This window comes from Lathyrus oleraceus, chromosome 6 (assembly GCF_024323335.1).
Source record: "Lathyrus oleraceus cultivar Zhongwan6 chromosome 6, CAAS_Psat_ZW6_1.0, whole genome shotgun sequence".
NCBI lineage: Eukaryota > Viridiplantae > Streptophyta > Magnoliopsida > Fabales > Fabaceae > Lathyrus > Lathyrus oleraceus.
Genome location: NC_066584.1, coordinates 252471007 through 252488420, shown reverse-complemented (window position 1 = coordinate 252488420; position 17414 = coordinate 252471007). Strand labels below are relative to the sequence as shown.

The window sequence follows — 17414 nt, the reverse complement described above, 5'->3', positions numbered from 1 at the left end:
TTGCCAAAGGATACAGTCAAGTAGAAGGCTTGGATTTCTTTGATACATTTTCTCCTGTAGCAAAATTGTCCACAGTTAGAGTCCTTCTTGCAATGGCATCCATCAAAGGCTGGCATCTCCATCAATTAGATGTTAACAATGCATTCTTGCATGGTGATCTCGAGGAAGATGTTTACATGAGTGTTCCACAAGGCATTCAATGCACCAAGCCTAATCAAGTTTGTAAGTTGGTCAAAAGTCTTTATGGTTTGAAACAGGCCGGTAGAAAATGGTATGAAAAACTTACAAACTTGATCCTTAAACTTGGATATTCTCAGTCCAACTCAGATTACTCAATGTTCACATTGATAAAATGTAATCACACCACAGTCCTATTGGTGTATGTTGATCATGTTATCCTGCCAGGTACATCATTACAGGAATTCGATCGTGTCAAACAAATTCTTCATGATGCTTTTAAAATCAAGGATCTTGGTAAATTGAAATACTTTCTTGGTCTTGAAATGGCACAATCAAATGAGGGCATTGTCATTTCCCAAAGAAAGTATTGTCTTGATTTTCTAAAAGACACATGTCTGCTTGTATCAAATCATGTTGACACACCTCTCAATCCATTAATCAAGTTGTATCAAGATCAAAGTAACCCTTTTGAAGATGTTACTGCTTACATAAGGCTTATTGGCAGGCTTCTCTATTTGAACAACACAAGACCTGACATTACACTAGCAACACAACAACTAAGCCAACTTCTGCAGAACCCTAGTCAGACACATTATCATGCAGCATGCAGAGTTGTTAGATATTTGAAAGGAAATTCTGGCAGAGGTTTGCTACTTCCTAGAACTTCAAGTCCTCAAATTCTGGGATATTCTGATGCAGATTGGACAGACTGTGTTGATTCAAGGAGATCTATATCGGGATATTGCTTTTTCATAGGATCATCTCTAGTTTATGGAAAGCTAAGAAACAGCAAACCATTGTGAGGTCTTCATCTGAAGCGGAGTGCAGAGCTCTTAGATCAGCTACTTGTGAGCTAATTTGGTTACTTTATATTCTGAAGGATCTTCATATTACATGTTGCAAACCACCAGTTTTATATTGCGACAATCAAAGCGCCATGCATATAGCTTCAAATCCCGTTTTCCATGAAAGAACAAAACATCTTGAGATCGATTGTCATCTTGTTCGAGAAAAGATCAAGCAAGGTGTCCTCAAGTTGCTACCTATAACTTCACAAGAACAACTGGCTGATTTTCTCACGAAGCCTTTGTCAACAAGCAAGTTTCATAAGTTTGTATCCAAGTTTGACATGTTTGATATCTATCATGCTTGAGCTTGAGGGAGGCTGTTGAAATATTGATCATTATTGATAATAGATCAATATATTAATAGTCTAGCTTGTGATAGAAGTTTTCCTTTTTTTTTTTAGCTTTTTTCTTAAGTTTGTTATATTGGTTTTCGGATATAGAAAGTTGTTAGGGTGGTTATTGAGTAATTAGGGCAACTGTTTTTTTAGTTACAAGTTACCTCTCTATATATACTTGTATGCACTCTTGGTTGCTTCAAACCTCAGTAACAGTATTGCATGCTTCACTACATCATCTTCTTCTTACTTCATTCTCCATTCATGGAGTTTTCTTTCATTCATCATGCTTGTTTAAGCTTCTTTCATGGAAGTTTTGGATTCTTAACACAAAACCTTTCAAGGTCCTTGGTACATGATTCATGAGCATGTCACAAACCTATATATAAAATAAACTAAATATACCAGCAACATACTGAAATTTATGTTTATTTTACTTATATCCAAAAGTATTATTGCAAGCTTAATGCTAACTATCTTCTACATAACTGATAGCTACAACAAAATGTCAGTTCTACAAAGGAGTGACAAATCTTCGAAAAATCACGGTAGTAACATCTTCGCGAATCGAATGCCTAATTACAACCTCTGAAAATATGAACATCAAGCACAGCATCTTCCTTGTTGATGAGCTCAAACACACATACATCTCCCACCTGCAATTTATTTTCATCTGCAAACCGACTCCAACCTACACTCAACTTTCTCGTCAGATCGGATGGATAACTCACCAATTCTACCTGCCAGATTTTTTCATCAAACTGTAACATCACAGTGTTGTTTTGGTAACACAAGTACTTCCTTGAGAACGAATTCGGTATACGCTGTAAAAATTAGCATTTTGTAACAGTTAGTAAAATTCAACAAAAACATATATCCTTTTGCTTATATTTAAGATCATAGGAAGTACGTATGTATGTATTCTTTACCGGTTTGTATTCGTCCCAATGACTTGATCTTAAATTGATAGTGAAATGAGGATTTTTCAATGTCGATGCGAATTGTTCCGCTTCAACTTTTGCAAAGGCGGGTGGACTAGCCTGCAAGGAATTTATTGGAGTAGCTTTCAATCCTGTGGCATAGCAACAAAAGTATTCACTTAATTTACAAATGATCTATGCGTAATTTAGAAACATCGATAACTGCATTTTTACTCGACTCCGGTGTTGTTAACCGGATATCATGAAAAATAGTTAGTCGTTCACTTTTGCAACGCGCGGGGCTATAGTGCCGCTATAACAATAGTGATTTGTTCAAGTACAGTTACGCTATAGCGCTGCTATTGGCGCGATTTTGACAATACAACAAAGAAGCTAAAGATTTACCTCGATGTAAAATAATAGGTTTACTGTCAACTTTTGAGATTCTTGCTGTTTCTACCCAATTAATTCGATCTCTGTGAACTGATTCAAAGGATGAAAAGTATAACCATTAGTATTATGCAACTTTTGAAGGAAAAAATAACTTGATTTACCTTGTGGTGGAGGGGAACCTTGTTCATCGTCGACTCGAAAAACTAGTACTCTAAAAGCATAGGCGTCGTAATTGATCATCTCGAAAAGACAAACATCTCCGACTTTCAAATTATTATCAGAAGCAAATATTTTCCATCCAGAACTTATTCTACTTTGACAATATTTAACAATCCAAGTTCTATCATCGCCCAAGACCCGAAGGACCATATCGCTTTGATCTTTCTTCAAATACTTTTGTTCGAAATCGAAAGGGACATACTGGATTTCAAATTTTGTTACAAGTTAGAAAATATAGCAACTAAAATAGATATGAAATTATCTTAACATTAGATATGTATATATTGAAAGACTCACCATATATTGATTAGTATAGGAAGATGTCATGACAACAATGAAAAGTGGATTTTCAGATTTGTAGTTTTTGGCTTTGATTAAAGCTTTTTCAGTTTTAGAAGTAAAATTCTTCTTCTCCTGATAATGCTTCACATTTAGGCATTCAGTGGAACCATCCTTCTCCTCTGAGAAATTAGACATGGTATGTTAAGAACTATGAAGCACATCGACACTGACACATCAACATTACTAATAATTCGAAAAAAATAAATACAAGTGTGAGTATCGGTTTTGGACACTGAAATGGACATATAATCATGAATTATATGTATACCTTTAACTTGAACAAGTTTAGGCGAGTTTTGCAATTTGGAACTTGTTCCAACTTCTTCGCATGTGTCAATTATCGATTTCTTATGAGGTTGAGAACTTGAAATTTGTGGTTTTGGTCTAGTCTTGTTGCGTGAAGGTTGCTCATTCAAATTTTCATTTGTGTTATTATGTTTTTGTTGATTATTGCCGTAAACATGATATCCAATTTCAAGGGTACTCTTGTCGAATACATGCACTTCAAAATGAGAGGTTTTCTCGTATTGAAACAACAGCATATGTCCGTGATCTAATGAATAATGTGCGGCGAATTCCTTCCAACCCTTGTGAATCCAAATATCACCATCCTTTTTAGTTAAATGTATTTCCCATTCTTTGTCATCTGGAGTCTTGAGAAACATTATGTTTGATAAATCACCAATATATTTCTGAGTGAAAGCATTTGGAATTCTCTACAATGCATTGAACTTTATGTTAGCAAACATTAAAAGATAAAAAGTTCAATTTTGACTTGTATTAGTTGTATGCCGCAACTGTAGCTACAATGCTGTAATATCTCCAACTCAATCATATGTTTGATCACGTTAGTAATCGCATCAGACAACTCCACTATGATTATTCAAGTATTTTTATCCAAATTCAAAATTCCACAACCTAAAACTTGATTTACTTCTAATATAATAAAAAATCTTAACATTAAATAATTTTCAATTCAATAATAGTCCGAATCCACATCGACAAAGATCGTAAATCCGTAACCGTAACAGAAATTTAAAAGCATAGTGGTGTGTATAAAAAAATAGAAACAAAGAGAGCTTACAATATTTCCATCTTGAAGATTTGTTGAAGTAACAATCTTGAAGAATCTGATAGGATGCATATTGAAAGTGAGATTATTGTAAGAAGAAATCTTGAGAATTGTGATGAATTGAAGATACGATCGATCACCTTGGTTGCGGATGGGAGTGACATACGTCAGCTTATGATATTGATTAGACCTCAGGTGGTTTTATAAAGAAATTAGGTCAAATTTAGTCGAGTAATTTGCAACTACTATTCAACAAAAGACGTTGAGTTTTGGGCCGACAAAAAAAAAGCTTTTTTACAGCTAAAAGCGGTTTTTATATATACTGTTTATCAAGTTTGTAAATGTAAATATAAATAAACAAATTTGTAAAAAAAATCAATATATATATATATATATATATATATATATATATATATATATATATATATATATATATATAATTTTACAATACTTTTTTCTTTTGGATTGGAATTTTAACATACTTATTAGTATTTTTTTTTAAATGATAATTTTTTCATCAAGTTAGTAGTTGAAGTTCATCGTTTAAAGGTTAGCAAATGCAATGTCGCAAATTTTTTGTGTGAAGTAATTTAATGGTTAGAAATCATCCTTTAAGATGTTGTGAGTTTAAACACACGCCTCTTGTAACACTTTGTTTTTTTAATTTATTATTTAATTGAGATTGTGTGTGTTCAATTATTTAAGTTGAATTTCATGTCCATTGGATGGTGTTTGGATGGTTAATAGTAGTATTTGATGTGTTCGGTTGGTAGTGCTAGTTCTAATTATTAATAGAATAAATAATATTAGAATAATGAGAATTGAAGTAAAATAATTAGAAGTAGTCATTTTATTTAATTTTTATAATATATAGAGAGAAGACTTTTGGTGGAAAAAGAGAAAAAATGAAATAATAGAAAATAAGGGAGAATATTAGTAGTATTTTTATTAAAATAAAAATAGTGTCAAAAGGGTCATGGTGATAAATAAGAGAATAAGTGAGGGTATTATTGGAAGTCTTTAATTGAGGGAGGTTAGTTTAGTGATAAAAAGATTAGAAAGAGGGGTTGTGAGAGTTTTTTTTTACGTAAAATCTGAATTTAGTGAGAAGAGGAGGAGGCAAAGGTTAGGGCATAGGAAGAACTCCATTGAAGAACTTTATGGAACTTTTGTAAATCATGTGATAGCATGACTTGTATGATGGATGATGTGGAATTTGTGTGTAATTTTGTTGTAGAATGTATGTGTTCTTGGGGATAATTGTTGGTATGAATTGTCGTTCCTATGCTGTTGTGTATTGATGAGTAAAACATGTCAAATCCATGATTAAGTGAGTGGATTGCATGATAGTTGATAAATAATTGATGAGGTATTGTCGATTTAGAGGTTAAAACCATGTTATAATTATTGTATGATGAATTCAGAGCGTTCTGGATTTTACGGGATTGAAATCGGAGCTTCGAAAGTGATCCAATGGAGGAATTTTGCAAAACTACATTTTTGGGCCTGGTTATTGCTACGGGTTGTAGCAGTTGCTACGGGCAGCTGTAACAGCTCCTTGGATTTTGTAACATGTGAGACGTTTTCGAGTGTAACTTGAGTTTCGGGACTCGGATTGAGACGCAGTTCGAAGCATTGGAAAGCTAACGCACATAGCTACATTATGGTAGTGCCTTGTGAGATGAATTACCATGTTGTAATGACGTACGAGTATATGTTGTGAAGTGTGTGTATAATTGTGTGACTTATTGTACATGTTGGATGATGAATCAATATTGAGATGATTCAACATTATTGAGTGTTGTACGTGAATATATATTTGACGTGGTGCTATGATTTGGTCACTATTTGAAGGTGTTTGATGTTATTCATTATGTTGATTGAATTAATTCTCTTGTGTGGTGCGGAGAATGATGTTGTTGTTTATTATGGTGATTATATGGTGATAAATTCATGGTGATCATTTTTGGTGACATTGCATGTTATGGTGAATCAAGCATCATGGTGTACAGGATTCAATCATGTTTTGGTGTGTTATGGTTCGGTGATATAGATTCATGAGCGAGTAGCTAATTCCAATGAGGAATTAGTGGAGCGTTGTTTATGGTAATAACAACGAATTTTAGTGTGCTCTGGTCCGGTGGTATAGATTCAGGAGCCGGTAGCTAATTCCAATGAAGAATTAGTGAAGTATTGCTTATGGTGATAGCAACGAATTTTGGTGTTCTCTAGTTCAATGATGTGGATTCAGAAGCGAGTAGACGATTCCATATCGGAACTGGTAAAGCTTTACCTATGGTGATGGTAACGATTTTGGTGTGCTATAGTAATATGGTGGGGATTCAGGAGCGAGACGCACATGTGTTATCCATAATGGTACCGCATGCATTGTTAAATCATGGTGTTGAGTTCATTGCATTCATTATTTGTGTATGAATTGAATGTTTATGTTGATGTTGGTGGGTGAGAATGCTTTGGTGGAGCATGCATGAATTGTGTTGAATAATCGTTGATGTCTGTTTAGGCTACCCTTGCATACTTTTGCACCATTAATTATTATGAGCTTATTCTTACCCCTTTGTTGTTTGTGTGGTTTTGTGCTCTGTCTTGGGGTACATACGAGCAGGTAACTGAGTAGCTGCTTAGAGGTTGAAGGATGGCGTCGAGGTTGTTCTTCTTTTCCTGTTTTATACGTTTATATAGTATTTCGTTTATCTAATCTGTAACACAAGGTGGGTGAATGTTTTGCTTTGTTATTTTCTTTTGTTTCAAGGTTGTTTATGTTTAAGGAAATTACCATGACTATTTTGATGATATGAGATACTTTTAGTTGTTGAATTATTTTAAATCAATTACTCTGGTGCGATAGCCATGTGTTAAGGCGAGCATGTGATGGCAAGTTTTTAATCTAATGCATGTTTTAAATAACCCATGTTACAGAGCATATGTATGTTATTGTTAGATGGGGTTTCGATGTGATGACGTGGATGATGGTTCAATGGATTGAAGACGAGTTGGATGCTGCAAAGGAGGCACTTCGAAGGAAGGAAAGAAGAAAGAATGCAAAAGGAAGAAAAGGTTTCTAGGGGAATAGAAGAGGGCTTCAGTAGGTGAGGATGTTTCGACAAAATTTGTCCCAAGAGCCTGTCAACACCCAAGACTGGCATTAAGAAGCTAGTCGAAGCCCCTATATACAATGTGTGATCTAGGGGACTTAGTGAAAACTCACGCAAGAGGAAAACTTATTACGCTCGACCAAAAGCAGTTGAGGAATATAATGAGGCTAAATAATTATCTTTCAGCCTTATCCAAGACAAGAGACGCGTGGAAGCACATTTGGAGACGATTTTGCATGTAGGAAAAACGTGCCAAGTGGGGAAGAAAGACTCGTTAAGAAGTAGTTATTTAGTTTTAATAAAAATAAGGATTGCAACTTAGGAGAATCTGTATGTTGAAACTACTACAGAACTCACTTGCTGGCTCAACGTTGGACTCAATGTCTTCCATATTTTCTGAAACCTTTGGTGCAGATCTACGGAGCGATCACGAACGTTGAACGATGGCAACGCCTCTACTCAGTCCACACAAACGAATTCCTTCAATCTCAGTACTAGCTGCTAAGAATGAAGGCTTTGAGTGAGAGAGAGAGAGGGAGAGAAACGAATTGCAACTACACAAATGCTTTTGCACAAGGGTTTTATTTATAGAACCACTTGTGTGGGTTGCAAGCTAAAAAAAAGCCCACTTAAGTGTATGTGGCCCATATCTTATAATATGCCAAAATCACTTAAGCGCGTGGTACCTTACCATATTTCATATTCTACTTAAGTACATCGTACCTTACGATGTTCTACAATTCACTTAAGTGCACCGTACCTTACGGTGTTCCTTAGTTACTCTATCTCTCATCAATCCGTCCTTTTGTGTGTGACCCTGTAGGTTTTCGCGGCATTGGCAATCATATTAAATCATGTATTTAACATAATAAACAGTGAGCGGTATCTAGCAACACATGACTGCTACCCAAGACACGAAAATGTCATATGATCTGACAAATTCTTTTGTGATAATACTTATATGTACAATTACCCTTTTGCTCTTATGTCTATATTGAACACAAGGCATAGACCGTGTCATCCTTGTCCAGTTCAATATTGGGCCCATAGACATTTATCCTGTTACGTAGGATGGGCAAATTCCATCTAGGTCACTCATGTCCCTTAGCATGCTTCGTGGAGTACCCATCAACTGTCTTTATGGTCATCTAGTTACGGACAATATCTGATCAGCAATAAGGCACTCGACTCTACATCTAGGGTCCATAGTGGTTTTAGGTCAAAGGGTGGTATACACCATTATCACCATGAGAATAACTTATGACACTTTGCATAACATTCTATATAGTATTCTCATAGCAGGTCAATCCAATATAAATATTACTCTTAATATTCATATCTATGTTTAAGACTTGATAACTCCTTATCCATGATCCATGAGATGTGATCATCAGTCTATATACATAATAGTCTTAATGCTTTAATGTTATCCCACTTCACAATAAAGCTCGACTAGGATACTTTAAGAATAGTGTCCTTATGTTTAATGTGATCTCATGATTAAGTCACACTTGATACATTAAACGGACTAGCTTTTCTAGGGACTTTGTTAAACAAACATAATAAATAAAAAGCCTTTTATTATTAATAAATAATTCGATACAAGTACCAAAAGTATTGGCCTCTAGGGCTTACACCAACAAAATCTTCCTTCTTTGTCCATAGTACCAGAAAATATCTCCCTAGAGCTCACCCAAAATAGAATAGGGTGTCTGCTCTGATGCCAATTGAAATTTTGGTACGCAAATAATAGATGTCGTATACGATGTCACAACACCAGGATCAGGATATGTCACACCAAAAACAAGTATGCAAACAACAGATGTCTTATACGATGTAACCACACCAGGATCAGGACATATCACACTAGAAATAATTACAATGTTAAAGTAAAAAGCAGGAAGTAAATAACACAGGTCAATTGTTAATCCAGTTCGGTGCAACGGTATCTACATTTGGAGGCATCCAAGTCAGGAAGGAAATCCACTATAATAGTATTAATTTGAAGTTCTAAAAAAACCTCTGGTTTTACAAACTTCTCACCTATACATTGGAATTTCTATCTAAGACTCTTCTAGATATGAGACATTTCTCACTTCCCTTTAATCACACAGCAGTGATAGAAACTTCTAACAATAAATAGAAGACACACTTCCAATAAAATAGAATACACTCTTGCTTAAAAGCTCATGAGTGATTCATAATTACAACTCAAAAAACACATTCCAATTCAAGCATCTAAGTGATACAAGAATGTCTTACAAATAACAATGAACAAACTAAGCCCTAACAGAGACTATCACAACGCAACTTAGTTATTTTCTTATGTTTAGATTCGTCATTTAAATAGTCCCAAAATAGTATGGATTTCGGGCTAAAAAAATAGCAGATCCAAATCAAATTTGATGTCTCCTTAAATATTTTGACATCCATTCTACACAATCTTCTGCAAAATCAAATCTAATGTCTCCTAAAATATTTTGACATCCATTCTGCACAATCTTCTGCATAATCAAATCTAATGTTTTCTTAAATGTTTTGACATTCATTCTGTATAATCTTCTGTAAAATCAAATCAAATCTGATCTAATGTCTCCTTAAATATTTTGACAACCATTCTTAGGAAACATTGCACAGCTGAAATCGATCTTTGAGCTTCTAAAATAAGTACTTTGAACCACATAATGTGTGAATCAAATCATCAAAAAATCTTCACTAATCTCACAGTAAAAAACAAATCTTCCAAGAATGTAAAACCACAGCATACCACAAGTATGTCAAGACATCGTGTCCAACATCTTGCTATTTCACCTGTTTTAACAAAATATTGTCAATCACAATACAAACAATCTAATAGACGATCTTGCTACTTTATTATTCTCGATTGTATGATATTTTGATATTTATTGATATTTTATTTATGTGGCATTTTTGAACCATCTAGAATTATGTACGTAGATTTTTGTTTTTTGATCGTATGGTATGGTTTAAATCTTCATTTGAATACAGATAAACAAAATATAACATGAAAGACTAAGTTCGGATACGTTATGGAGATGTATCTTTGTAATATTCATGGAGATGCATCTCCGATCCAATTCTCATGTATAATGACTTATGAGTGGGATATATAATATGTTTTAAATTCTAACGGAGATGCATCTCCGGAATATTTTAACCTTCATTCAGAATTTGGTGCGTCTTGAGATGCATCTCCGGAAACTATGGGCATTTAAATAATTTCGCCTGGTAGCTAAGAAACATAAATGGTGCATTAAGAAATCTTCTATTTTAATGATCCGACAAAAAAATTAATTTTTTCCTAAAAAATTTAAAAAATGATTTTTTCATTTTTTTTGTTTTTCCAAAAATTAAAAAGAATGTGATTTTTCCTAAAATTAAAAAATGATTTTTTTCAAAAAAAATATCGATTATTTTCAAAAATAAAAAATATTTTTTTTGAAAATATAAAAAAATTGTTTTTTTCCGTAAATAAAAAATAATTTTTTAGATAGATGGATATTCATCGAATGAAAATATGTTAATAGATAAATAAAATAGATTTTATTCTTAATAGATTAAACATCTTTAAAAAAAATTATTAAGGAACTAATGAATATTTTGATATAGACTTTAATAATTCAATCTTTATTCATATGAATCTATCTCCCTTAATTCAACCACTCTATAATTAAAACATTACAATGTTTGGAGATTAACTAGTTCATGCTCCATACTTAATAAAACTACTTTAATAAAATAAAATAATTTTTTTTACTAAATTAAAACAGCTTAAATTATGTCCACACATTTTATGACAGCTCAAATTAAATAAAACAAAACAAATGGATGGCGTACGTAGTTGATCAACTTAGATTCTGTTTCTTCTAAATTACTGTAGATCGTACTTTCATGATAATGGTCACACTATCATGTGTAAGGCTTCCTTAACTTCTTGGCACGTGCTTTGTCCATTTTAAAGTACTTCACTAGTATTTGTATATTTTCTTGCCAAATTTATTACTACTACTCAAAGATATCTTTATTGGTTTTCTTGGGTCAAAACTCTCCCTAATCACATCATCTTTTTCTGATTTATAGACAAACTCGTCTTTGTTTTTAATTGTCATTCTTTTACTTTTTATATGTAACAAAATAATTAATAATTATTTTTACTTTTTAAATAATGATTATTTTTTCTATTATAAATCCGTTTATCTTGTCTTTTTTAAAATTAAATTTTATAATTTAAAAAAGTTAGAATTTTTATTATAAAAACTTCAAATAAAAATTGGATTTAAATAATTATTCTTAAAATTTTACTTTTAATATTTTATCATTTTATTAAAAAAAATTAATATCAAAATTTCAAAAGTTAAAGTTATTTTAAATGAACTTTCATAAAAATTATTTTTAAAATACAACTTTTTAAAAAAATTATAATTTTGATTATATTTTAATCTTCAATATTATATTTTATATTATAAAATATCAAAATTAGTCTTTTAATTTAAAAAAATTAAATATGAACAAAATTATAATATTTTAAAAATACACAAATGAAATAGGATTTTCGAAGTGAATAAACAAAAATCTATTTTTTTAACCTAAAACTAACATGCTTAATGCCTTAACTTTCTAGTAATTTGTTTAACTTTTTTTTCTTTATTTATAATAAATAATTACAAATAATTTTGACAAAAAATACAAAGGGAATAATAACCAATAAAAAATCTCGTACAACTGAGAATATAACAAATCCAAATTAAAACATCCAACTTAATAATATCGACTTTTTATAATTGAGCTAGAATATACTAACAATCACAACATTTTTTTACCAAATTGACGTAGAAATAAAGTAGGATTACATAATCATCACATATCCTTCTTAAAGGTTTAAAAATGACTATTAGTACTATATTAGTACAATATCATTCTACAGCCAATATTTGGTAAACAACAACAACCTTATCCATTTCATTGTAATTGGTTTTTCCTCATACCAGGTCATAATGAGACCCACCAAATAAACCAAACAATGTCATAACAGTATTGGTAATTGTCTAGACTCTGGATACAAACTGCATGCTTGTCTTCTATCATATCAACCACTAATATAACCCTTATACAAGTTTTGAACTTACAGCATATACAAGTTCTCCCAAGACAACAATGTATAAACAAACAACAAAAACAACAACACAAAACTTCAGTTTCTGAACTTCCCATGAAAGCACCATCTACTAGCCAAGTATGGTTGGATAAAACCAGCAAGTATACTGAAAATCAAATTGAAATGTAATATCCTGACAGAGTATTATGACAAGTGATCCTATGTTCCTTGCAAATTGATGAAGCTCAATCTTGTTGAAAATTATGCTGCAAAATTTAATATACCTGCAAGTAAATAATAACACAAATCAGAAGGCCGAAATTAGTAATAACACAAACCACTATGTGGCTTCCACTATTTGCCTACAAAACTATCTTCTATTTCACATAGCAGATTCTTGGTGTTTCGCTATTTTCCGCATTACGTTATTGATAACATCAACATTGCAGTCCAGTGAAAGTTAGTTTCTTCAACTTTTGAGCTTCAATATGTGGAGGGTATAAATTTCTTGTACTGTTTCGTCAGCAATGGGCCATACTGCAAGCCACCACACCACTACTGCATTTTGGGGGTCAGCTCATATCTGCAATTCATATCTGCAATTGACTCTGTTATCATAGCGGATTGCGGAAAATAGCATTGCGTATTGGGAATTGACTCTTTTATAGCAGATTTATCAAAAACCGTTATACTATTGCGCTGCTATCGTCACTATTTGACAAGACTGTTGACCGCTATTGTCACTATTCTCTAATTTATATTATGTATATCGGAAACTTATACCACTTATAGGTGTTTTTAATGTATTTATTACTACGAGTCAATTCTATGGTCAATCACGAGTTTTAAAACTCTCGAATTTGACCCCGTGCAAATAGTCTGTTATCTTTTAAGGAAAATTTAAATTAAAGAATTAGTGGTTGCGACATAGTATGCATCTCAGAAAAGGAAAGAAATAATGGTTAAATTAGAGAATTGCCATAATGTAATATGCGATTCGATGTGAATTAAATAAAATGTATCATTTTGCGAAAACACTTGACTAGAAAAGGACATCTCATGAAAGGAAAGGTTAAGCTTTTAAGATTGTAGGTTCAATAAAATAGTACGAATAAACAATAAATGGTCTGTAAACCATGGTTTTAAATTGGGGTTGCAGTCACAGATGCGGCTGTGGGTGATGTGGTTGGTGCGATGCGTATTGCGGCCGTTGCAGCGTGAATTTTGATTGAGAAAAGCTTGAAATACACCTTTAAAAAACACTTAAGTAAGATTTTTCAAAAGGTTCTACATTTTGAATTTTGACGAAAATACTTGAAAAAACTTGAGCGAAGTTGTCTGATGCGGTTCCAAGGTAAAAGGATGCATTTTAAATCATACCACAATGGCAGCCCGATGCGGTTGCGGTGATTATTGCGGCCGCAATTGCAGTGGCAGACCACAATTTAAAACCATGCCGTAAACACAACCAACTAAACTTTTAAAAGAAAAACAAGCAAACATATTTGAATGTTCAAAGCTGATTAAACAGCATGAAAGGTTTATATATTAAATGGCATAAACGGTCGGACTGACTTAATTCATCTTTTATAAAGAGTTATTCAAGATCTATGGGAATGAGATGAAGAATCGCAAGAGCCGCCATGGAGAACGGTCGTTGTTGTCTTGTTCGTGCGTGAAGGCTGCTGCATCGGAGAAGACAACTTTGTTGTAACTAGAGAAATTTGTCAAATGAACGAGATGAACGGAGGCAAGAGTGAGAAAGAGCGGCACGTGGCACGTGAGTTCTTAAAGTGATGTTTTAATCTAAACCATACATTTAGATTTAACGGTTAGGATTTATTTTTCTCATTCTCATATGAAAAAAATGCATTCTCACTTGATAATAATCAGTTAGCAAAGCAGACTATAATAAGATATTAAACACGTCGCGACAATATTCAAAGTCACAATAAATAGTTGAATTTCAATCATTTGAGGTACGTCCGGCTGTTAGGAAGACCAGCATGCATAGTAGTTTTAATCAGTAATACGTGTGTAACGCATATGGCCAACAACAGAGTTTAGGTTTGAGAATCGATAAAGCATAATCACATGAAAGACAAGGTAAAATAAATAAGCTAAAAGAAAGGAGTTGGCTTTACCTCAATGTACGATGCCCAAAACTCGGCTTCAGCATAGTATAAAGTCTGCGAAGCTTCCAAAATATTCAGTTACATATAGCGAGCTTGCCAGTCAACTCATCATCAGCTACCCCATAATCAAGGCTGAATTCTCTCATTGGAGGGATGTTCTCCATTGCAAATAGCATAAGGTGAGGGAACATCAAATTATTGTGATCATATAGAACAAACTGAACCAACACATTGGGAGTTGAGCTATGACTCATGTAGCACGCAACATTCCTCATTCTTGACACGTCCAGAGCAAAATCTAAAGGAGGAATTGATGGATACGTCGGGCGCACATAACTAGGGTCTACCAAAGATAAATCACCCCATTCTTCCCACCTATTCGAAAACCGATTCGGATATATCAATGAATCACCATTCATGATCAAAATCTGTGCTTGCTCCCTAGTCAAAACAACCCCGGTGTATTCACATATAAAAGCACCAGCTTGAATAAGGTCCAAAGACCTAACTCCCCAACCAGTCTCCTTAGATCTAAACACTTCCAACCTATTTTTTAGCCCTTTTTGCGTAACACGGTTACGACAATTAGGCGGACAACGACAAAAAGGACCGCATTCAAAGACTATCGATCTCCCTTTCAAGAGAAGCCCACTTTGACTATAAGGAAACTCATTTCCATTCTTCATGAAACAAAAGCATCCTTCAACGCAACCGTTCACGCAATCACAACCCGTCACCCTCCCACTCTGATGAAACACAAACGGCGGAAAAGTAGCCCTCGGGAGATACTCAAAACACATCGGATCATTACTTCTATCAATATCATTATAAAGCCTCACACCAACATTCTCATTCCTATTGGAAATATCAAGTGAAAAAACACACATAGGTTTAAAACACAAAGGATCCCTCCTAAGCATAAGAGCCTCCTTAAGAATCGAACTACCCATCTTAGCTTGTCCATCAATCCTCCATAGCTTAAACTTATAAACACCAAAACCAGATTTTCCAATATCAAACCAATATTCAACAATCCTATACAAGCCATCATAAACATAAACCTTACCAGAAGCCGAAGACGTACCCTCATACCGAACACCGCGAATAACCCTAACCTCAATCCCATAATGCATACTTCTCTCCATCGCAAGGTTCCCGCCTTCCAACTTCTGATGAAAAACCTGCCTTGAATTCTTATCCTGACCACCATGACCAGAATAGATAATAACATCGCCTTCATCGACGTCATCTTCATATCCACCGGAAACAATCACACTAGTAGCAATCGGTTCGCCGTTCGAACTCATACTAGCAGGTAAATAATCAATCCCAGCTTGTGGTTGACCATGTAAACCAATCACAACCAACTCCATTCTATAAAGAAACACATCACCTATACAAATACCAGGAATCGGACCAACGATTCTCTTATCACGATTCAGCCACAAACCTCTGTTTCTCATCAAAGCAGAAGCTCTCAGATCACTTCTCACTTTCCGAACATCACTTCTCTTCTCTTCCTCAATCAAAGCCAAAACACGAAGCGAATCGTAAACCATTCTCGTCCTTCTCACAAGGTCACGAAACTGACGCTGCTCCGCTAAACCAAGATCCGCCACGCGAACCAGCTCCTTGTAACGCCGTTGAATCCTCTGCGCCGCAACTTCCCCCGCCCCCGCCGGACCATTGTTGTCGTAACTCTGACGCGCCTCGGGAACGGGAACGATGGCGCGTGAATTAGGATCATCAACTACTTCAACAACGACGTCGTTTTCGAGCTGTTGTAGTCCTGTAGTGAACCCGGTTCGGAAAGCCTCTGAGAGAAGATTAAAGTTGGAAAACCCGTCGGGTAGGGTTTCTTGTTCGTAAATATCATCGAGGTTAAGATTTAGGTTAAGATTGAGGCTCGGAAGATCATTGAGGTTCGGTTGTTGCTGTTGTTGTTCTTGTTGTAGTTCGTGTTGAACTGGTTCCTCGCGAGGTTCTTGCTTCGGAGTTAGCAATGGAACTGGGAAAGGGATACCCGGTGGAGCTGAAAGAAAGTCTGGGTTTTCAGAATTCATGTGGGTTTTTTTAGCTACGAAGTGAAGAAAAAATGAAAATGAATGAATGTGTTGAATTTATGGTTAAGAAACATGAAATGGGAATGGAAAAGGAAATGGAAATTGGGAGAGACAATTGGTATTTATAATGTTGTGTGTTTATTTTGAGTTGCGAAGTTGTGATGTTGTTTAAGGTTATTTTTTGTGAAGTGGGAAAAACATTTTGATGTAAGGAAATTGTGAGATGTGTGACTATGTTGTCATCTTTACCTAATTTGGTTTTTCGGCTTCAGACTCTTTCTATTGATGAAGACGAAGAAGAGGAGTATTAAGAAAGGTGATTGCTTTTTTCTTTTATTTTTCATTTTTTTTAAGGTTTTTCTATAATATTTTTTCATTTTTTATTTTAATGAATAAGACACAAGATGTGGACGGGAGATTATTTTTTATTGATTAAAAACTTTTTAAAAAATATTGATTTATAAATATTAATAATTTAGTTAAAATTGTGAGAAATCAAACTCCGTTCTATATTATAATCCGTTTTATATTATAAATCGTTTTAAAAAAATATTTTGTACTAAAATATAAGTCGTTTTACAATATCAATAATTTTTTATTTTATTTTTTTTATTATACCCTAAAATATTTATTATTTTCTCTCTTTTCAATAGTATTAATTTATCTTTTCAATAT

General features: G+C 33.8%; 2 protein-coding genes across 4 annotated transcripts; both read right to left on the bottom strand.

Annotated features, from left to right (window-relative positions):
* Nucleotides 1–1776: 1776 nt before the first annotated feature.
* LOC127096932 (B3 domain-containing transcription factor VRN1) lies at nucleotides 1777–4566 on the bottom strand. Of its 2 annotated transcripts, XM_051035463.1 has the most exons (8): nucleotides 4450–4566; nucleotides 4322–4367; nucleotides 3506–3953; nucleotides 3193–3356; nucleotides 2838–3096; nucleotides 2689–2766; nucleotides 2293–2435; nucleotides 1777–2187 (listed from the first exon to the last, which is right to left on the bottom strand). In XM_051035463.1, exons 3-8 carry the CDS (start codon nucleotides 3900–3902, stop codon nucleotides 1939–1941), a joined length of 1290 nt encoding a protein of 429 aa, XP_050891420.1. In that variant the 5' UTR covers nucleotides 3903–3953; nucleotides 4322–4367; nucleotides 4450–4566; the 3' UTR covers nucleotides 1777–1938. The 2 variants fall into 2 exon arrangements, with proteins under 2 accessions (XP_050891420.1, XP_050891418.1); XM_051035461.1 differs by having other exon boundaries at nucleotides 4322–4526.
* A 7674-nt stretch (nucleotides 4567–12240) lies between these two features.
* LOC127091778 (histone-lysine N-methyltransferase family member SUVH9) lies at nucleotides 12241–17059 on the bottom strand. Of its 2 annotated transcripts, none has more exons than XM_051030480.1 (2): nucleotides 14686–17059; nucleotides 12241–12825 (listed from the first exon to the last, which is right to left on the bottom strand). In XM_051030480.1, exon 1 carries the CDS (start codon nucleotides 16737–16739, stop codon nucleotides 14751–14753), a length of 1989 nt encoding a protein of 662 aa, XP_050886437.1. In that variant the 5' UTR covers nucleotides 16740–17059; the 3' UTR covers nucleotides 12241–12825; nucleotides 14686–14750. The 2 variants fall into 2 exon arrangements, with proteins under 2 accessions (XP_050886437.1, XP_050886438.1); XM_051030481.1 differs by lacking the exon at nucleotides 12241–12825 and adding an exon at nucleotides 12893–13137.
* Nucleotides 17060–17414: the final 355 nt, after the last annotated feature.

What these genes read in the sequence shown, in the direction of transcription:
- LOC127096932 (XM_051035461.1), bottom strand. Translation starts at nt 4,381, where the DNA reads ATGCATCCTATCAGATTCTTCAAGATTGTTACTTCAACAAATCTTCAA. An exon ending in AGGTTCCCCTCCACCACAAG is followed by an intron (nt 2,767 to 2,837) that starts GTAAATCAAGTT and finishes CCTTTGAATCAG; the next exon opens with TTCACAGAGATCGAATTAAT. An exon ending in ACCTATTATTTTACATCGAG is followed by an intron (nt 2,436 to 2,688) that starts GTAAATCTTTAG and finishes GCTATGCCACAG; the next exon opens with GATTGAAAGCTACTCCAATA.
- LOC127091778 (XM_051030480.1), bottom strand. Translation starts at nt 16,739, where the DNA reads ATGAATTCTGAAAACCCAGACTTTCTTTCAGCTCCACCGGGTATCCCT.